Below are 22174 nucleotides of genomic sequence, written 5' to 3' on the forward strand. Positions count from 1 at the left end.
AAATATGCACGTGGTAGTCAAGGGCAACAGACATTTTCTCCTGGAGTTACCTTGCACGGCAAGTCTTAATAAGATTCTACTTGACTCTAATGATAAAAGTATATTTCATTATGCTGTGAAAGATAAACCAGAGATTTCCTATCCTTTGAGATGAATATCGTCTCTTTCATCTTGTCCCTTGGAAAAATGTCAGACACAGTCAACACTGCATTAATTATCATTATTATGTCCCAGTTTAATACGGACTGGAGGGGTCAAAAAGGACTTAGAAAGTTTCACTTTTTCCATTAAAGGCAAAAGTGGTATTTGACTGGAAATTCGAACTCAAAATTAGACCAAACAAATGATATTTTATAGTCAGCTAATATATTCAGTGCCTTCTAATACACATTACTTCTGTTCTTGGTTTGCTTGCAGGAAGTAATGCTCAAAAGAAGATAGAGCTCCCTGGTTATGCTCCCTTAATGCCCTCTACTTTTCTGGTACAGCACTTATCAAAATGATAATAATCAATTATTTGTGAGATTGATTATAAATAATCAAGGCATCAGTCAAGGCTTTGTTATTTAATGCTTGCCTCCCCACCAGAATATAAGTTCCATGATGGCCAAGGTTATACTATGTGGTTAAAAATATATGGCGATGGGGATGGAGGGAAGAGGAGTAGGGAAAGGAGAAAGAGGAAAAGCAGGAAGCGGGGAAACAATCAAAGAAACTGACTTGAGCACAGATCCTACAAAGCTAACCCAAACTTTGCTTCCTCCTCTGGCATGCAGAGGCTGAGCTGACCTTCCCACTCAGGGTCCTCCACTCATTGTTCAACTGCAATCTCTGCTTCCTTGTTGCCCATCTATGCCTCAGCCTACCAGAATCTGCCGTGGCCATATCACCCCCCCACCTAGATGCCATCAGAACTCCTTTCTCTGCAATTGCCTGTGGCCTCCTAACTGCCAAACCCTTGGAGAGGTCTCTCTCGAATCCTCCTGCCTGTATTAGCTGACTTCCCCCTCCTCCTTGACACTCTACTCCCTCAGCTTCCAGGCCCCATACTCCAGGGTTTCCTCCTTTTCATAGTATCCTCATCCTCCACCTACCCTCAAGCACTCGTTTCCCTGAGTTTATATCCCTCCTGCCCCTTGTCTATCTTACTCTCTCTTCCTCAAAAGTATCAGCAACTGCCTGGGTGCTGCTCATCTCCAGATCTGTGCTCCAGCTTTGGCCTCTCCCCTCAGTGGCTAATCCAAGTCCCCAAGTGTGTGTCGGTCCCTCTATTTGGACTTCCCTCAGGTGCCTCAGATTCACCCAGCCCAACATGGCACCTCAACTTAGGGCTGCTCTTCCCATTCTTCTCTCTCTCCATCAGTGCCACTACCACCCACCCAGACTCCTAAGTTAGAAACTAGAGCATCATCCTTAGACTTCTTTCTCTCTTTCATCCTCAACTTCTTGAGCCAAGTATTCACTAATTTTTCTTCCACAAATTACTCAGATTAAACTCTGCTTCCCCACTCTACCATCCATGGAGATTTAATGGAACAGAGTTCCACAATGGTCCTAACTGCTCTTCCTGCCTCAAAGCTTGGCCCTAACAAAGTCATCCTCCAGATTGATCAAAGTCAAAGGTAACGCTGACCCTGCTGCTCTCCTGTGTAAAACCCACTAAAGGCCTCTTTCATGTGTAAGATAAAATCCATGGTCCTGTCCATTAGGTCTCTCTGGGGGCTGGCCCCAGTACCTAAGTACTCAGCCCCACCTACTTTCACTCACTGCCTTTCAGGGCACATGGCAGCCACAACAACTCCACTTCAGTTTTCTCTTCCCACCAGACCTTTACTCACCGAGTGCCAGTTGCCGAGAGCACCACCCTTCCCATCTCCCCTTGGCTAATTCTCACTCATGCTGTAAGCTCAGCCTCAGGATCGCCTCCTACAAAAAGTCTGTCCTGACTCTCCCCGTTGCTCCCTCCTTTCCATTGCAGATTTCCATAAAACCCTGAGAATTTTTCCATGACCACTTTTGCCCTAATGCATGAAAATGCTATACCTTCTTTCCTGCATCTCAACTGCAGCTGCTTCTCTTTCCTTCCTCTGCCTCATTCTAGATAAGGCAGTACCTCTCCCATCAGATTGTATTCTTCGTGCGGAAGGAACCAACTCGCTCATCTTTGACCTGTGTAGTCCCTAGCATCATGTCAGCACATGGCAGGTGCTCCAGTAAAGCTTTGTGTATATTTAAGACATTTATCACTTTACCCAAATATTATCTAGTTCATCTTTAAAGTCTGAACTAAAGTAAATATAAGAAATGAGCTGAAAAGGAGAAGCTGGTTTGCTATGGCAGGTGCCTAGTTAGTCCTTCTCAAGGCTGTGCCAGAGAAAGTCTTCCCCACATTCCGGAACTGTCTGGCTAAAATCCTTCCCAGGAGAACAGTCTGAGAAAGTAACATCAGAATGTGCTGTTGGTTGCTGGTGGCATACGGATACAACCCAATGTAGATGTAAGAAGAGAAACTCTGGGCAAATCTCAAAACACGTTCAGTGGATGAATCTCTCAGAAAACCCAAAGCTTATACTATGACAATGTCCAACATTTGGTTTTGGCCACAAATCAATATACTGATGAAATCTCTAATTTTTGTTTCATCCGAAATAGAGCCAGTCTTCCTGTCCATTCTAATGTGCAGTGCCGTGGAGTAACAGAGAACAGAGCAGACACGAGGCCTCCTAGCACTTGGGGCTGCCAAAGGGGCCCTCCTCCTGAATCAGGCTCTCCGGGAGGCCAGGAGCCTCGAGGTCTAACAGGGAAGGGAAGGAGGCGCTTCCCTTCCAAGCGTAGAGACTTTGGGCTAATGAAGTGAACCTAATTATAAAATGGCTCGTTACGTTAAACAGAGGCTGTGGTGTCTGGAAATTATTGCTGGGGTGTCTGGAATTCTTAATAAAAATTACAGGAAGTCTGATTGCTTGTGGGAAAATCTATGAAGCTAAGGGAAAAGAAAGAATTCTATCTTCTGGGAAAACCCCAAGAGCCAAGAGCTGACTCATCTTTACAAGGTGTTAATCAGGAGGGAAAGGTCTGAGCCACACTCTGCTCCCTGGCGTGCTCCCCTCCTGAACCAGAAAGGCTCGTCCGGCCATGGCCGGCCCTGGCTGACGGCACACCTCTTCCCAAGGCTCTGTGTGGGCACCAGAGGAGGGATGACTGAGGTTAAGGTATGTCATACCTGTGTCTCCGGTTCCCAACCTGACTCTCGGGAAAACGTAAAACAGAAGTGCCTATATTTCAGGCACTGATGGTTCATTTTCTGTAGCTGATCTTTCTCTATTCGCTTGTTACACTTTGTTTCATTCATCTTTTACTAGCTGACTTATGTTGAGAAAATTATTTCAAGTATCCTTAACTAAAACTGGGCCAAGAGGTGCCCACTTCCTGGAAGCATAATCAGGGTTCAATGGGAATAGTACGTATAAAACGCTTTTACCAAACTCACAGTAAAAAGTTCAATAAGTGATTTTTGTTTCATTTTATTTTAATATTACTATTATTCCTAATATTTTAACTATTACTGTTATTATTGTCACTTATTTTCCTAATGGCTTTGGGGTAATAGCAGCTAAAATCATGGCTTGCTAATTGTGAGGCTTGGTGAGATATTTAAACTTTCTGTGCCTCAGTTTCTTTAGCTGTAAAATGGGCATAATAGCAGTGTCTACCTATTATTAAGTGAGATAATACTATAAAGAGCTTAGCACATTGCCTGGTAGCAGAATCTTTGAGAAACAGACTCACAGGGTAATTGCTATCAGTTCCACATTATGTTCATACTTTCCTGATTTACTGGGCATATATCAAAAAGTGGCCCTGTCCTGGGTTTCTACATCTTTTCATATGAAATAAGAGGCTTAAGAATTGTTTGGAAGCATTCTCTAAATGTGGAAGGTTCTTCCTTAAAGAGTGTGCCAGCAATTCTGGGCGTCTAGGTCTGGGGATTTGAATACAAGTATAGTCCACTGTCTTTAGGGCCTTGAATTCCTTCCTCATCCCCTTGACTTTCAGTCCCTGGGCAGCTACACAGTTTCCAGCACTGCTGCCAGTATGGTGCAGCCAGTAGGGAAAACAATACAGAGATTTCTCAAAAAATTTAAAAAAGGCGGGATCAACCAGAAGTCTTCTCATGCCTCTGGACACTTAACTCCAACTGTAAAAGCCTTTGGTGGTGGATGAAGCTGGTCATCAGGGCCCCAGGGTGGCAGGAGGGAGAAGGGCCTTTGTCATCTCAATAAACCAGAATAGGAGAGTTCTTTTGCTAAGGAGGCCACCTTTTCTGAGCCTGGACACCTGATTTTAGCTCAAAGTTCATTTCCTTTTGTTGTGCAGGTGGCTTTCTAACTGGATCACCTAAAGGCATCAGCATATGGAAACAGACATCCGGGCTTGTTGAAGAAGTTTCCTTTTCCACCGGTAGAGCAGGTACTAAGGACCAGACAGGAAGTGCTGGGAAGAGCCAAACCCTCAGGGGTCTCTGAGAAGCCTGGGCCGACAGGTGGAGGTGCAGCAGGGGCTTATGGATGGCAGTGATGATGCTAATCCAGGGTTGAGGGGAGCCCCAGAAGGCAGGGGTACCCACCACCCCAGACTGAACAATCCTTCATGACCCTCACTCCTCAGCCCCCATCATCTTCCCATGGACTGTTTGGCTTTCTTAGGAAAAACAGAGTGTAGAGGAAGACAATTTTAGGTGGCATATGGGCCTGGCATTAAACTTATTAGCCAGAAGCACTAGTGAGAGTCAGCTCCTTTAAAACTCCTTTCAGGGGCCGGCCCCATGGTTGAGTGGTTAAGTTCGCGTGCTCCACCTCGGCGGCCCAGGGTCTCACAGGTTCGGATCCTGGGCGCGGACATGGTGCCACACATCAGGCCATGCTGAGACAGCATCCCACATGCTACAACTAGAAGGATCCACAACTAAAATATACAACCATGTACTGGGGGGATTTGGGGAGAAAAAGCAGAAGGAAAAAAAAAAAAAGATTGGCAACAGTTGTTAGCTCAGGTGCCAATCTTTTAAAAAAAAAAAAACTCCTTTCATCCTTCCAATTACATCAAAAAGAAAGTTTCCTTAACACTTGCCTTTAATACTACCTTAAAAAAAAAGAGAGTGAGAACAGACCTTAAGTTCAGAACCTTAGATTATCAAGTAATCATTTAGTACTATTATTTTGTTTTTATGAGTTTCTTTTTACAATTATCTTCCATAATGGCAAATGACACTGGCTTTTCTTTTTAAATAGTGATGGTGTTTCCTGTAAAAATGTAGTTAAGTGAAGAAAGGTCTGAGTTGATTTACAAATGAAGTATTAAGTAGTTAATGGTACAGATGGTGCATGAACAGGGTACCACGTCATGCATAGTATGGGCACAGCTGAGATCTGTCCTAAGCACCTAAGCCTAGGAGTTACATGGACCTGGCTCAAATTGCCTTCACCACTTCCTCCTTATGTGGCCCTGAGCCCTGTGAAACTGAGTCTCCTATGAGCAGAATGGATACAGCAGCACTGCATTTATCTGAGGAGGGTTTGGTAACATGATGTGGGTAACCCACTGTGCACAGTGCCTGAGTACTCGGCCAACGTCATCTGTTAATATTACACCGTGAGGCACCCTGTCTTGTACCACAGAATGATGCTTTTCAAACAGCTGTTTTCTGCACCTCTCATTTTGTATCCAACCCTCTAGGAGTGACCTGATCATTTTGGCTACAGCTGTCCGTTCAGTGACTGGCATGGATAAGAGTTTGCCTGGGGAATGGCTGATCCATTCCCTTGCTCTTATCCCAACCGCTTGTCAAAAGATGGGCCTGTCCTTGTCGTCAAACTTAAGAATACTGCCTAATGCACATATCCTTGTATCATAAGCCTTTCCCCATGTCTTTCAAAACTCTTGAAAAACCCCATTTTTAAAGGTGGTAGAGGGTCCCAGCGTGTGGTTGCCTGGTCAGTCATTCAGTCAGCCCATCGTTCTGTTAGGCATTCTAGGTTAGCAAAGGTTCAGAGGACGGGAAGCCCACAGGTGCCTGAACCTGGCATGGGAAAGCTGTCAACAGCTCTATGCAGGCAGCATCCCCTGTGGAAGAGGACTGTAGGTACCAGGAGGCCACGGGTCACACTTGTCCTCTTGACCAGTGCATTACCATTGCTCCCAATTAATGATAAGGGTCAACACTTCATTAAATCTATAAACCGGTTCTATTGTTATCACCACTGGGCAGAAAGGGAACTAAGGATTTGAGGGACTTGTCCACACCCAGCTCCTCAGGATGGAGCCTGGACCCCAGGTGTGTCTGCCTCCAGAGCACTAACCACTGCCTTTCTCCTGCTGAGGCCCAGGAAGGCCCATGGGCTTCTCGCAACTGTGATGAATCAGGCTCAGCACATGAGGGAAGGAGGTGGCAAGGAACGGGGCCCTGCCAGCCCGCCAACAATCTCAGATTCCTGGACTCCCTCCAGATGGGGACAGAGGGAGTCCTCGTCAATCTACGAGCGGGCCCAAAATGGAGATGGGAGAGCCAGTCTGCTCGGTGCTGGAGGAAGAGGGGATGGGTGTAATTTCAACCCTTGTGCAGTCAGGGGCAACACGTTGGTCCATTGAACCCCTCTTATCAGGGAGCAGGGGCTGCTTTCCACCCTCCCGCACTCCCGTGCTCAACACACACATTGCAACGGCTCTGGGGCAGTTCTGCACGGCTGTGACAGGGCTTAAGGGGACTGTCTCCCCACCTTTTCATTTGCTTTATGAGGATCCCCACTAGGGAACAGGTGAGAGTTTTCTGCATGGGTTCAAGCACTCTCTGGGCCATCTTTCTAAAAGTAGAACCTGATCATGTCACTCCTCCGGCTAACCCGTGTATCAGAAAAATATAATGATCACATCTCAACTTATCATTTCACATGTGACTGTTCAGGCCGAGGTCAGAGGAGATGATGAAGAAAAATAGCAAGTCAATTTAAATTTAAACAGACCTGTTCGGTAACTGTGCAGGTGGCATAAGGACAAGGCAATGCATTATGAGGGTGGTAAGCAAAAGGCTGACGTGGACAACACTGCTCAGAAGGAAGGGGAGTAGGAAACCTGACTTTGGTGGAAACCAGGCTCCTGGTATGTCTGTTGCTCTGATTTCATTAAAGTACTTATTTACCACATCAGCAGATCTCAAGCAGCCAGAGAACATAAATACCAATTAATGTCATCCCTATGGATGCCAAAATGGCTACTGCCACCACATCACCTTCGGAGCTACTTGCCATCCCTCTGCAAGCAGCCCAGGCAGCACTGTGGTCTGTCAGCTTCGGGCTGGTGCTCATGTTATGCCCGCCTGGCCCCAGACAGACCACAGGGAAGTCACGTGGAACTTGGGATGCTTGTTCTCATGGAAACAGGGTTAGGCCTAGCTGTGGGTGGCACTGGGATGGCCCATGACAGTTTCTCTGTCCCCAAATATAGGAGAACTAAATAAATTGAAGGAGTAGTGCTGGGAGCAGAGTGCTAGGAATACAGTGTGAGCCAGATAGAGGGGAAAGCATGACCTCTCTCTCTCCCTTTTGCAAAGCTGGCCTCACATGCAGAGCTGGGTTCTAGCATTTCCACCCTCCTTTCTGAATCCTTTCAATCTCATGTTCCTTTTCCAAGGAGCCATACCTTACAATGCCCCTTATGTTGTTCTAAACTCCCAAAGCAGTGGCCTATTAAGGCCTGCTCTATCTTCTTTCTTCTAAAATTACCTACTCTACCCATCAATTACCCCAAGACTTAAAAAAACAAAACTTACAATTCTCTCAGTGCCATGGATTTTAATTTAGCATTAGGAAAGGAATATTAATTTGTACCCTGGCACCTTCCAAGATAGAGAAAATACCCATTTAATAGAGTCAGAGACCATTTTTCTTTGTGCCTCATTGGGTTCCTGTTAAGAAGTAACAGATTTTAGAGGGTTCTCAACTGGGTGAGTTAGAACTGGCTTAGAAGACCATCAGAGACATTACCTATGTAGACCCACCTAGATGTGTGTAGACTTCCACGGGCCCACACAAACCTGGGTAGGATGCACAGACCTACTTAGACCTGCACGGACTATTACTTTTCTACCAACAGAAAGAGAGGAGACGAGCCTCTTTACTTCCTGTTTTCATCGTCACTGTGGGAGGCTGTGAAATTATCTTGGACATTTGGCCCTTGGCTATTAGTCAGGAGACATGTTACCTTGTATTTGGGAATGGTCTTCAGAAGTTCTTTCACTGGGACATCTGTGCCAACCACGCCCAGAAGAATGCCTTTTGATCTCTGTTGAAAACAAACATTAAACAAGAGCAACAATAGTAAGTTAATTTGGTAGAAGAAATAGAACCTCGTGAGAAGCCACACACCGTAGATCACTGTCTGGTGCCTTCTCCAAGCAGATAGAGATTGAAGATTAACCCAGATCTCCAAGAGGGACACTCTTCTACCCACCCCCCACCCCCGCCCCAAAATACTGATGACAAGAAGGGTAGCTTCTGAGGCCAAACAATCCTTCTCTCCTGAGAATCAAGAATTGATGTGAAGAAGCTAACGACTGTGATCATTAATCAGTTTCTCTCATGGAAGCTTTCTACAGGAAAGACTTGGCATGTTAACCACTTTCTCAATTTACACTGCCATCTGGTGCCTGGGGGAGAGAGAGACTGAATAGCCAGAGAAAGACATGAAACCCTAACATTTATAGCAGCAAGTTGGAACCAAGGATGAAGGTGAAGGAATAGGCTTCTGGTGTCCCACTTTTCCGGGGTCAACGTGATGTGCTGCAACTTTCCAGAAGTTTCATGTCAGAAATGCTTTCCAGAAGAAGATACACATTGCTACTGTCCATTGTCTCCCTCAAATTCAAGGGCACCCAGAACCTCAGACTGTGACCCTATTTGGAAATAAGGTCTTTGCAGATGTAATACGTTGAGGATCTCAAGGTGAAATCATCTTGGATTTAGGATGGGCCTTATATCCAATGGCTGGTGTCTTTATAAGACAAGGAGAAGACAGACAGACACGTGAGAGAAGAAGGCCATGTGAAAACTGAGGGAGAGATTGGAGTTACCCTATCACAAACCAAGGAACGTCTGGGGCCACTGGAAGAGGCAAGGAAGGATTCTTCCCAGAGCCTTCAGGGGAAGCATGGACCTGCCGATGCCTTGATTTTGGACTTCTAGTGTCTGGAACTGTGAGAATAAATTTCTATTATTTCAAGCCACCTCATCTGTGGCACTTTGTTTACTACAGCCAGAGGAAACTAATACAAGGCTGGTAACTATAAATAAGAGAAAGGACATCCCACCACAATCAAGAATTCTTTCTGCAGTTTTCCTCCCTTTGCTCAATTAACACTTCAATTTTGGAAAAGTGTTGCATACTATAAAATGATACTGGCTTGAATTCCTCTCATCTATTCTTGATTTCATCATTCTGACAGCAGGATTAAAAGTGAGGAAAAATTACATGCCCCCTATCCTTAGAATAAGCAAATAAATCAATAAAGGTCACTAGAGCTTGAGTCAGAGGGGGTCTGAGAAAACAGTGTTCCTGTCATCAAGCAGGAGGCACAGCCACTGTACTCACGGTTTCATTCTGCTTACTAAACACGGGCATGGCGACCGTGGTCATGAGGACAAGGCCCTGATCATCAGCAAGCTGGATAGAGAGAGAAAGGCCAGTTACCTGAGAATGATCTAGAAACCACAGTGCTGGAGGCCATCCCCCTTGACCGTCTCATCCTTTCCTGACCAGGGGCCATTGGGAATGGACCAGTGCCCACTCAAGCCTTTAGCCTAGGACGGAGGGCAATGTCCCTCCCTCTTGATTAGCAGATGAGGATCCCAGCCCCAGGCAGGAGAAACAAAGTCGGCCACCATCAGTCATGCCAGCTGATCTGTTCACCGCATTCAGCCATTTTGGTTCAAATAAAGCCTTGTTTGGATCTTAGTGATTCGTTTTATTTTATTACCGCAGATTGATTTTACTATTTTACTTTGCAGACATTTATGTTCAATATGTGCAATATTAATGCTTCTCCTTAATCTGAAAATTGAAGATCAGAAAGCATGAGTGTAAGGGGTTTTATGAATTGCCTTGCTGGAAACAATGGAATCTGGAAGCACTTATTCTCCCCAAGGTAGCTGAGTCAAGGCCTTTTTGGACCTCTACAGATCTCTGCATGCCAGTCCCAGATGGAAAACAAACAAAACAAAAACAAAATAAAAAAAATAACTCGGCATCTGATCCCTAAAATCACCGCTAAGAAGCTAAACATGTCTCCTGGAAGAACGACCTTGAAGTATGGCACGTGGTACTCTTCTGTAACCCTTTGACTTGCATAGAGATGCACCGAGACCCTCCATCACATTTGCTTTTCGCACAGTGTTGGGAGACAGCAGGAACCCCTTCTCTGCCCCAATAATGAATGGGGAAACAGAGTCCTAGACCACAGTGGGCTTTAGTTTGAGACAAATCTGGTTCTAATTCTCAGCTTTGAATCTTTATTAACTGCATAAGCTAAGCCTTCATATCCTCATATAAAACAATGCCAATTTTTCCCCAGCATTGTTGCCATGAAGATAGAATGTGAAACTGCCTAGTATGGCACCTGGCATATGAAGATGCTCAAAGGATGTTAGTTTCCTCTCCCTGCCTTGTGAGTCACACAGCTAGACCATAGCAGCATCCAAAATGAGATCAAGGCATGTGGCACTGCTGATAGACACCAAAATTGGCCTGGCAAGTCTAGTGGGAGAGGGATACTTCCTGGTTTCATTGCCCATTCAAGTCTCAAATGAAGCAATCTGTGATGAGAATCCACTATCTTCAGTCTAGAGTGTTTTCTGATGTTTTGGCACTACTTTATTTCCATAGAAAAATCAAGTACTGCTCCCTCAGTCTTCTTGGGAAAAGGTATTATAAAGAGAAGATCCTAAAATCTAAATCTTTGAAGCCCCCATGGACTGGCTTGCCTCTTGAGTAAAAAGTCATTAAAGACAGTCCATCTTCCACCAATCTTTTCTTCCAATGGATTCTTCAAGCTCTAGGGCATGACTCCTGGTAATGTGGTACACAGAACAGCAGCACCTGCAGCCCTGAGTGCATCAGAAATGCATAATCCCAAGCCCCACACTCCAGACCCTCTGAATCTTTATTTTAATAATTAGCATGCATATTAAAATTCAAGAAGCATTGTTATAGGGCAATCCTTTCCACTTCATATCCATCAATAATCATGGTACTTAAAGAGAAGTTCACAGATTTTGGGAGTAACTCCTAACAGGCATCAAGGCGGCCATGTTTTTATTAGCTTTTGTTGTTTGTTTTTTTGAGGAAGATTAGCCCTGAGCTAACATTTGCTGCCAATCCTCCTCTTTTTGCTGAGGAAGACTGGCCCTGAGCTAACATCCATGCCTATCTTCCTCTACTTTTTTTTTTTATGTGGGATGCCTGCCACAGCATAGCTCACCCAGCAGTGCCATGTCCACACCAGGGATCTGAACCGGCGAACCCTGGGCCGCTGAAGCAGAATGTGCGAGCTTAACTGCTGTGCCACCGGGCCAGCCCCTAGTTTTACATCTATATCAAGATGATGCTATATCCCCTCCATGACAAGTAAGACGAGGCAAGAATCTCATGGTCCCTCAAGGACTGGGAATTCATGGTGCGATGGTTAATTTTATGTGTCAGCTTGGCCAGGCCAAGATGCCAAGTTGTTTGATCAAACACCAGTCAAGATGTTGCTGTGAAGGCATTTTTTAGTTGTGATTAACATTTAATCAGTAGACTTTGATAAAGCAGATTACCCTCCATAAGGGGGTGGGCCTCATCCAATCAGTTGAAGACCTTAAGGGAAAAAACAGATCCCCAAGGAAAAAGGAATTCTGTTTTCAGACTGCCTTTGGTCTCAGGACTGTAACATCAACTCTTGCTGGAATTTCCAACCTGCAACCTACCTTACAGATTTCAGACTTACAAGCCCTCACAATTGTGTGAGGCAATTACTTAAATCTCTCTCTTCAAATATATATCTCTATCCTATGTGTTTGTATCTATATATCTATATCTATATTTGTCTCCTATGGTTCTTTTTTCTAAAGAGCCCTGACTTATACACATGATAATCACATACATTATTTGGGGCAGTCTAATTTGGGTATTAGAGTCAGTAAACAAACTTACTTTATCATAATATTAATAACCAAATAATATTAACTATGAAATGAAGTTGGCAGTTATTGTTGCCAGGAACCAAGTTAACCAACATATAACAGTTTATGGAAACGTAGTTCCAACATCTTACTAAAAATATTTAAAGTATACTATGGCCACCATTGGGGGCATGCAAGGCCATTTCCACAAGCAGAACCAACCCATGGTGAACATCTTAGAACCAGAACTCTTCCCATATTCTGACTACTTGATTAATCCTTAATGCTATACAGAAAACTGATGTGAGCTGATCCATAACCCTGGGCAACTTCCACTTTGCAAGTCAAATCAAAATTTCAAGCAATGCCAACATGTATCATGGATGAAATAAAAACATACCATTGACAATAATGAGAAATGAAGTTTTTTTCCTGCAACCAGTAAAAATTAGTTATAAATCACTGGTAATTATCCTGGCACAAACACAAGATCATAGGAAACTAACTTCCAAATGTTAAGCCAGAATATAGTATCAACTTCACTCAGGGGCTAATTCCAAATGTAATTACTGCATCATTACTTAAAAAAAAAATCCCCATAATATTGCATTTGTACTGAAACCACTCATTTGTAACCAGCCGCCAGTAAACAAAGGAAAAATGGTGAGCTCTGTCAGGGCACTATGCTATGAGCTTACACACCCCTCTCCTAGTGGCAGTTCTCTTCCAGATTTGGACTGACTTGGCCAGAACCCTCACCTGTAGCCTTCCTAATGTACACCAGCTCATCAGTATGGCCATGAGGGCTGGCAAGACCCCGGAAATATCACTTGGACAACATTAAGATGCTCTTCTGCACCAAGCAGCTCTATGTTTCCTAGTATCCACAGGTCTGGGTGCTGTGAATCTTAAACATTTCATGGAGAAGGAACATCAATTTGAAAGTTAATTTGCACTGTAAGCACTTTATGATTGAAAGGCATTTTGTACTCCTGCCATAGGAAATAGCAGCCAGTGGCAGAAGTTTTCTTCCAGACCACCAAGCAGAAGTTATGCAGCCAACCACGGCCAGACACCCTCTGTCCCCACACACAAGGGGGTCCCTGCTTTTCCATGGCCCCCTAACCTGTAGCGGCTGCTGAGGCAAGAATGCTGCTTATGATTCATACACGTGGCTTCCAAGAAAAACGCAGACGTAGAGTCAACATTCATTTTCCAAAGGGTAGGAATGGGAGAGGGGGGTCACCATGGTCCATCTGGGCAAAATCCCATTAACTTAAGTCCAAGTGGGAATCCTAAAATGAACTGCCATTCAATTACACTTGCCCAGGCTTTGAACAGGCCTCTGAAACGCTTGGTTGTGGTGCTTTATTGTATAATAAGTGTATATTATTCCATATCCTTCATTTCCTATGCTACATAATGGAGACTGTTCTGGTATCAAAGGAAATGATGAATAATAATACTGAACATCTGGTTTATAAAACACAAACTTGCTCAACAGATTGACTGCTTCCTGTCAGCTTCCCAAGTTAATCATGCATGTGGGCTCATGTGAATATGCATTTGGATCCATGTGCGAGGTACATGCAGCAATGCCAGGCCTCTGTTCTCAATGCTTGATTAGTTTCCCACCAATGGACTAGCCGGCAATGCAGACAGCTTTAGGGTGTGGTCCCACATAGGATGACAGCACTAAATTCGGGGTCTATCAATTTTGCTGTTGGTCTAGTCATTGTTATTCACTGATTCCCCTGATAAACATTCCTTGAGCATCAGCTATGAGCCAAGTTCTGCGCCATGTGTTAGGAAGACAACTAGGAATGAGACATAGGTCTTACCCCCTTGGACCCCAAGTCCAGCAGGGGAGACAGAAAAGCTCATGAGGCAGAGAGAGAAGAGCTGGCAGGGCGGGCACACCAGCCCTCATTAGGTGAGCAGAGCTATCTTCTTCAGGACTAGCCCAAACTAAAGTAAAAAGGTCCAGTGTTTATTGATATCTGTCAGGTTTTATAGGAGAGATTCAGAATGCTTTCTGAAAGCCAGTTTAACAACACCAGGAACAAGTTCCCTGCTGCATAGCAGTCTCATCCATTTGCTTTATACTTAAGAATATTTATAAATGGAACAATGCAAGGGGAGAGCTTTTTAAAAGTTGCCCAGCAGCTTTCTTTGCAAATAGGACCCCCTTCCTTGAGGGAAATCCTCTTCACCCCTTCCACCCACAAGGTTCTCTTGGCAGCTAACCTCTCCCATCCTGCAGGTGTGGCTGGGCATTCAACCCAGGCTGAGCCAACTACAGCACTTCACACATACACACATGACACACACATTTATTGATCAGGCACATGATTCAAGATAGGCCACCTGGGGATTTTTCTTCTTTCCTAGCTGGAGCTAATGGGAAAAACTCTCTACTCTCCTTTGTGTGTGGTTATAGGAACATAAGCCTGACAGCCATGTCCCCTCCCCACAGAGAAGCGACTGAGAAAATAAAGTCAACCCAGAAAGAAGAGAGATGAGTGTGTGAGTGTGTGTGTGAGTGTGTGTGTGTGAGTGTGTGTGAGTGTATGTGTGTGTGTGAGTGTGTGTATGTGTGTGTGTGAGTGTGTGTGTATGTGTGTGTGTGTGAGAGAGTGTGTGTGTGTGAGAGTGTGTGTGTGTGTGTGTGTGTGATTGGGGAGAAGGGGAAGGAGAGGGAGCGATGAGGAGGGGCAGGGAGGGAGGGTACCACTCCCTGGATGCCTCCACCCCTAAGGTAAACTCCACCCATGCTTTTCTCCATTATTATGTTACCTGAGGCAGTAAGTTTTTTCTCTTTGCCTAAATGAGCATGGATTGGATTTGTGACTCTTACAACAGAAGAGTCCTGACTTGTACAAGTGCCAATATTGGCTGTAAATGACCTAGGTAGCTCTAGATACCCACTGAGGTAGTCCCAAGGGCCATGTATAACCCATATAGAGGAGACACTTTTGAGGCCAGAAAGGTCAAAGGGAAAATGGTACCCCCAAAGTACTCAAATACTGAATGGCAATACATAGTAATTTGGGGAAATGATGACTTTGTATGAGGGTACACAAAACTACTGTCATTAGGATTTTGTGTAAAACTTTCATAGCGAATAGAAATTTGGCTGCTTTGAAAAAAGAGCCTGAGTGAGAAGTTGCAGAACCAGAGTCTGCTTTAGGCTGCACTGGGAGAGAGATGCAAGACCCTCCAGGGAAAGAGGACCGGAAGGGAGACAGGTCGCAGGCCTCGCCAGTGCCCCAGCATGCCACTGTAGAATGGGACCAGTTGTGGCCACAGTGCTGCCTGGGTAGCCTCCACTTTTGAAGCATCTGTTATGTTGCCTTCTTCACATCTCCTTTACGAGGAAGCTTGCCAGGGCGACTCGCAGGACCCTCTGCTTCTCCTGCAGCTGGAGGCCCCTGGAGGTGAGTGCCAAGGCCCACACATAGGAGGCAAGCAGGAGGCTTGGCCCTGAGAAAGCGTTTAAGTTAGGAGTAGCATGCCTGGCAGCCCACTTGAAGGCTGTCAGGTAGTTTTTAGCAGAGCCTCCTGCCAGATCTGCTCAGCCACGGAAGCTTGGGCTCAAAGAGAAGGTTGTGCCCAAACAGGCAACTGAGCTTGGGAAGAGACTGGCTCTAATCCAAGAACAAGGGCCAACTCACTATCTCTCCTCAAATTTCATGTTTCCTCTATACTTTGCTGTTTTTATGATTATATGCTTTTCTTATTGAAATTGATCAACATATTGACTATGTTAGTAGAGTACATCATATAAATGTATAACATAATACACAAATATTTTATAGATGTGGATACAATTTGTGAGTACACAGCTGCATTTCTGCTGTCTTCCAACACCTGAGATGAATGCTAACTTGCACTCCACAAAAAGACACTGTCACCATCTAGTGGCAGTCCAGGTGAATTGCAGGCACAAGGTCCTGGGAGCTGAGCCATTTCCTGAGTATGGGCTTCACCAATAAAAATGTATTTAAATGGTTGCCAATGCCACTTAGTTCCTGGGGCAGTTGAAGCAAAGATAAGCTGTATCAACTGTTAGTTCTGTCAGTAATCTTTACCTTGGCAGGAAAGTAATAGTACTAAGAGATGGAAAAACACAGCTGTGTACATTTTTAAATATGAGATGAAATGTTTTGAAAAGAGAATCGCTGGTTCTTTAAGCTGTGCAGGATCTGAGAATGTGACGGGGGAGTGCAGGAAAGGGGAGATTCTTTCACATTCATTTTCTCAAATGTAGCTCGAACATAAGGGAAGCCAGCTTGGCACACTCTCCTCTCTCCATGAGCTTAAGTTTACAAATGACCTGGGAATCCGCAAGGGCCATTCTCTGGGTAGCACATGATGAGGGGCAATGGGAACAGGATGGGAACAGATGGCACTCATGTCCTCCAGTTTTCACATTCCATGGCAAGGGAAGAGCTGGATAGCAGAAAGTCATCAGAATAGTACTCTGTACAAATTAGCTGGTGAGAGCACCAGGGAGAACAGCAGGGACACAGATCTTGGAAGAGGGACATGAGCAAACTATGTTGCTGTGTAGAGACCCTCCAGAGAAAAAAATCCCTGGACCTTTGCTCCTATTCCTGGATCAAAGAAGTCCTCTGTACTTACTCCTTTTCAATGCCTGCCTATTCCCCCTTCCCCAAATCTCCCACTCCTTCCACCACCACAGCATCCCTCATCCTCAATCCTGGACCGAGATATCAGAGAAAGAAACCGGTAAGGACCATACTCGATGATCTGGCTTAACTTTTTATACTGGCTATGTGCAGAAAGGGACCTTTTCTCTGGAGACACATCCCTTGGTGGAGAGAGAGACAGTTTTCAGAGGAAGACCACAGGAAAACCTGCTGAAACATGGAAACTAAATCCTACTGGTGCCTGAAAAGGGAGCACAGCGTCAGTATTGTCTGCTTGGCTAATGTTAACATTATCTGACTCCGGCTGTGACGTTTACTCTCCTATTATTCAGATTTCCACAGCTGTTAGTGATAATCCTGAAATCTGCTGGATATTTCAACAGTGGCTAGTTTTAAATGAGAGGTTTTACACACATATGCATATTTAAATATTCATTTACTCAATAATCTAAGAAGCCATTTTGAAATAAGAAGGCAAAGAAAGAACAGCTTGTTTCAAGTGATGGAAGCAAAACATCCCTAAATCGCCCTTGGTTGTGTGTGCGTATCTTTGATTAAGTGGTTTTTTTATTTGTCTCTTTTCTGTATGATTGAAAAATTGAATAATAAGAACATCTCCATAAAGTCTCATCTACAGAAAATATTTTATAAATAAATCCACCCAATAGCATATGCTTGCAATGAATATTTATGCCTAAAAGTAAATAAATAATCATCCTATTTTTAAAATCTCTTTTTTGCATAAAGATCCTTTAAACAAACCACGGTAACACTTTGATGTGAAAATGCTATCAGAGTAAAGTTTTTATATTCCAGGTTAAACATATTATATTTGATTATCAGTATTTTGAATGTTCTTCATAGCAAGAGATTTAGAAAAAGCAGGCATTATTATTTTTAATTGAAGAGCTTGTTCTTTCAATATAAGTGTTATGAATTGTCTGTCTTTTATGATGCTACTCAGATGCACTGCTTTCCTTTTAAAATCTGGACAAATTAAGAACACCAACCATTGTTTAGACTCTCATTCTGCACTGGCATTTTTCAATACTTTTGCAAGATGCCTGAATCCTGAATAATATGAGACATTAACAAAGTAGCAGTGGAGAATGAGAATAAGAAATAAGAATACATAAATCTTCCAAGTAACATTTCGTCTTGCTTTACATTTAATTGTCTTGGTAAAGTGTAATCACTAGTCCTTGAGAATGCTACATAAATGACATTTTGCTTTTAGTCAAGATATTTTCTCTTCTTACTGAATCATTATTACTTGCATCTGACATTTGGAGACCCTGAATTCTTATGAGATTCACTGTATCTTAAGTTGTCTAAATACATAAGTAAACAGATTTCCCTCTTTGAACTTTAACTGCATCTTGCATGAAATAAATTGTTAAATTTGTTTGTTCTCTCTTTCTCTTTTTAACAACTTGAAGATGACTTTGTGAATGATAATGCTGGATAATGTTGGAACGTCTGTATGAGAATCTCAAAATAACATTCTTCTAATAAAGTTATTATTCAGAAAAATTTTTATGTTGTTTCCTTTTTGCCCAGTGTTTCTAAGACATGTCATTAAGCAAGGAATGTGTTTTATGAGTAAACATCTAACTAGAAGGAAGATGCTGTCTTTGACCAGGGACACATATATAAGTACAGCCATGGGCAAGAAACTATTACAGATTAATGTATCTGAAAGCTGTCTTAGGAAGCCGCTTTGTTTATTAGGGTACACCATAGCTATTTCAAGAATGCCCTAAAATAGTGACACTGAGCATTATCATGGGGCATTGGATTTTGGCCAATATTCATGATGAGCTACGACACATAACTGACCCCCCCATAGTGGCCAAACATTTATATTTTCACAAATGTGGTTTAGACACCTCCCAAATAGATGCCTGAAAACACAGCCAACTGTCGGAGCTTCGGGGCCCTGGGACAAAACCTTCCCCTTGTTTAAAGACCCCCTGAAATGCTGCTTCCTCCATAAAACCTGCCCTAATGAAGTGGAAATGGGAACCAGATGTTCTCAGACTTCACTACAAAGATAATCATATTTACTCTACAACCTAAGATACCATCTAGGACCAAATTTGTGCAAACTGTTAATACAGCAAAGTCTCTGAACACTGTGGCTGGAAGAAAAGCTAGGAATTCTGTTGAGCCTGTGAACTCCAGGGTCAGAAGCTGGGAGGGAGTCCTCTTTTGGTCCAAAGCATTTAGCATAGAACCTGGTACAAAGGAGCACTCAGAAAATGATCCTGGAATAAATTCATTCCAATCCTGTCCTTTTATTTATTTTATAAAAGAGTCTCAGAAAGGAAAAGGAGTCACAGCGAACTGGTACCAGAATTCGGACAGGACTCTGGGGTGAGCACTCTCTCTTTTGTGTTGCGTGGCCTCTACTTGCTTGTGGCTCCTTCACTTAGTATCTTTGTGTATTGTGCATGCACCAGAGTGGTGAGACTTAGACTGTAAGAAGGTTCTGAGAAGCTGATGCCTAGGTGCTGCTGCTGCTGACAGAGGCAAAAGGTTCATGATGTTCAGCTGATGTCACAGAGGACACACAGGAAAAGAACTTTTACTTTGTTTTTTTAGCAGCTTAGGTGAACACCACTATGACTTCCTTGGAAAGCAGCACAGAGGAGAAGCGAGCTGCAGAAGCAAACAGACCTGAATTAACATCCCAGAGCTGGTTGCTCAAACTTGTTGAGTCATTTTTATTTATCCATCCTTCCACTCATCCATCCTTCCTTCTATCATCCATCCATCCATCCATCTACCTTTCTGTATCTATTTCCAAACACGTCTTGCTATTACCAAACGTTACCTTTAATGTTTTACATATGTACAGCCTTAAATTTAACCTTGACACAGACTTTGCACAGTGTCCATGCCCATCTTACAGGTGAATAAATTGAAGATGAAAAGGAAAAGTACCCTGCTCCAGGTCAGAGAAGGCAACGGGTGGGCACCGAGCGTTGGCCCATCTGATGCGGGAGCCCCTGTCCTAATCACTCTGCCCTCAGCCTCCTGTTTTTGGGGTACCAAGACAAATGTCAAGTTTTGTCTTAAGGAGGTTGGAGTGGGGTGAAAGGGGCAACCAAGCAAATCATCCCTAAAATAAGAATACCCTCAGAGTTCTTGGGAGGATCAAGTGGAACCACACATGTGAAGTAGCTCATAGAGAACCTGGCACATCGACCAGTGCAGTTGGTCTCAGAAGGACCATTCTATGCTAGGGAGAGAAGTTCACAAGCTTCTTTGAAATCCACCCACTGCTCTACCAAATTTGAACTTCATCCATCTCTATATTCAAATTATATAAACAAAATAGAAAAATATTTGTCCTTTATGCTATGGTAGAACATCATGGCTTTAGTAGTTAAACAATATGCTTTAGAAAGCAGTTGGGAGTGGTGGTAAGTATAATTGTAAATATGAAAGAAGGTCAAGAAGGACGCACATTGGGAAGGAAATTGTTGGGGGGAAGGAGGTCAGGGAAGAAGGGACAGATGCTTCAGAAGCACCCAGCCTCCAAATCATCTAATGTGTCCCAGGCCTGGGCAATCACGGATGGGTCCAATCCAAGCACACAGGGCTCATGATTCAGCAAGTGGTTCAATTCCGTGAGTCATTTCTGGAAAAAGAAAATCCATACCATGGCATTAGTTCTTTGCCTGACATTTTTCTATCTCATGAAACTAGGTTGGGTTTTGCAAAATCCTTCCAGCTAATTTGAACGGATAAACATCTAACTTTCTGTTTTGTGAACTTAGTAGTGTTGCTGTGCATGATTGCACAACTGCTCCAGTTTACCCCAGAGGGTCATTTCAGTTGAATCCTTTGGCATGAGATGTCTGGAAGCTCCCACAGAGCCATCCCTGCAGTTTGCATTGAACTGAGCTACATTTGTGTTTGCAGTGAATATATATCCATTAATTGGGGGTCTGACTAGTGAATAACATGACTGGAAAAAGGATCAGGCAGCTAAACTATGACCAGACCAACAAATATGTGACTCAGTTTAGTAAGAAAAACTGAAAAGGGAGTTGCTTCATTAAGATGACCAATTTTCCAATTTTAACGTGCAGAAACAATACAAGTAGACAAATTCCGTCAAGGAAAATAAGGATGGTTTATACAAAAAAGTACGCCCAAAAAAAGTAAAGAAAGGAAAGGCTATGCCTATGAGTGTGTAGTACATGTGTATGTTTTCTCTTGAGCAATTCATGGCATTTATTTACCTACTACGTCTGCCGCATAGGAAATCCCCTCCTGTGAGGACCTATAAAGTCAGATTATGACCACTGCCAGTGATCTGATATTGACTTGTTATAGATTTGACACAGATTCAGTTTTCACATTAGTCATTGAATTGTACTGATTTTGATCAGCCCTGTGTTGGAACGGTGCTCTTCATTGTGTGTTCTCTCTCTCTTCCTCTGGTCTGGACTAATGGAAACATGTAACGTAATCAGGAAAAAATGTATTTCTGACTCAAGTCCACACATTCTGGCTTGCGTAATTTTTAATTACATCAAGGTATTCTATACAAGTGTCCTTTAAATAATACTCTCTTCTAGGGGCTTGACCTAAAGTGTAGATTCATATACGAGTTTTCCAGGAAACATATCTAGTGAGTCAAATGATGGATACAGGTGTTCTCAACCTATCAGTAAACACAGAGGAGACCCCAAACTGGCCATCCAACTCTTTGAGTTCATGATCACCTTTGGGTCAATAAGAATGACCTAGAGAATTGCATGTAGAAGCGAGGAATTCAGAACATCGGGAGTCCTGCGATATCCTCTTCAAGACCGCTCCCAGGCTTGACATGGGTTATGCTGACATTAATGCCATGATATCCTAATTCATTGGGTTTTGTGAAATAACTTTTCTCAACTCTCTGCCTTCATTTCTATACAGAAGGAAGAGGGGTGTCTATATTTCTTTGGGGATGTAAGAACAATTCTAACGAAAACGATTTTTAAAATTCCATTGTTTCTTTGACTTTCACAAGGCAGTTTCATTTTAGCAGTGTTACGAGTAGCGTTTGTATTGTCTTAACACCTCAAGGGAGTCATATTTTACAGTTGTGCTTGATTTAAATAAATAGTAGGAAACATTCACATATTTTAAATAAATGAAGATTTTTGAAAGAAGACTGAATTCCTAAGACACTAAAAATTAAGTCTGGGACTAGAAAAGCATTGAGAGGGATTTTTAAATCAATTATTGGTTTTTGGCTTTACATATATCTAGTCCCCCTTTTTTTTTTAAGAA

The 22174-nt window shown here is 43.3% G+C and overlaps 1 protein-coding gene and 1 long non-coding RNA gene across 5 annotated transcripts in view; one reads left to right on the forward strand and one right to left on the reverse strand.

Moving 5' to 3' along the window:
- CACNA2D3 (calcium voltage-gated channel auxiliary subunit alpha2delta 3) overlaps positions 1-22174 on the reverse strand; it is an 832052-nt gene that overhangs the window by 198539 nt on the left and 611339 nt on the right. For all 4 annotated transcript variants that reach the window (XR_011526928.1, XM_070574989.1, XM_070574988.1 and 1 more), the window contains 2 exons: positions 9643-9714; positions 8257-8337 (listed from right to left, as the gene is read on the reverse strand). Coding sequence is in view for 3 of the 4 variants with exons in the window: in XM_070574989.1 (XP_070431090.1) it covers positions 8257-8337; positions 9643-9714 (153 nt within the window). In the remaining variant the exon portion in view is untranslated. The remainder of the gene's footprint in view (positions 1-8256; positions 8338-9642; positions 9715-22174) is intronic.
- LOC139075932 (uncharacterized) lies at positions 3081-10005 on the forward strand. The gene is made up of 2 exons (XR_011526930.1): positions 3081-3212; positions 4378-10005. It is a non-coding gene; the product is annotated as an uncharacterized lncRNA (long non-coding RNA).

The sequence above is a fragment of the Equus przewalskii genome, chromosome 15 (genome assembly GCF_037783145.1).
Source record: "Equus przewalskii isolate Varuska chromosome 15, EquPr2, whole genome shotgun sequence".
NCBI classification, from domain to species: domain Eukaryota; kingdom Metazoa; phylum Chordata; class Mammalia; order Perissodactyla; family Equidae; genus Equus; species Equus przewalskii.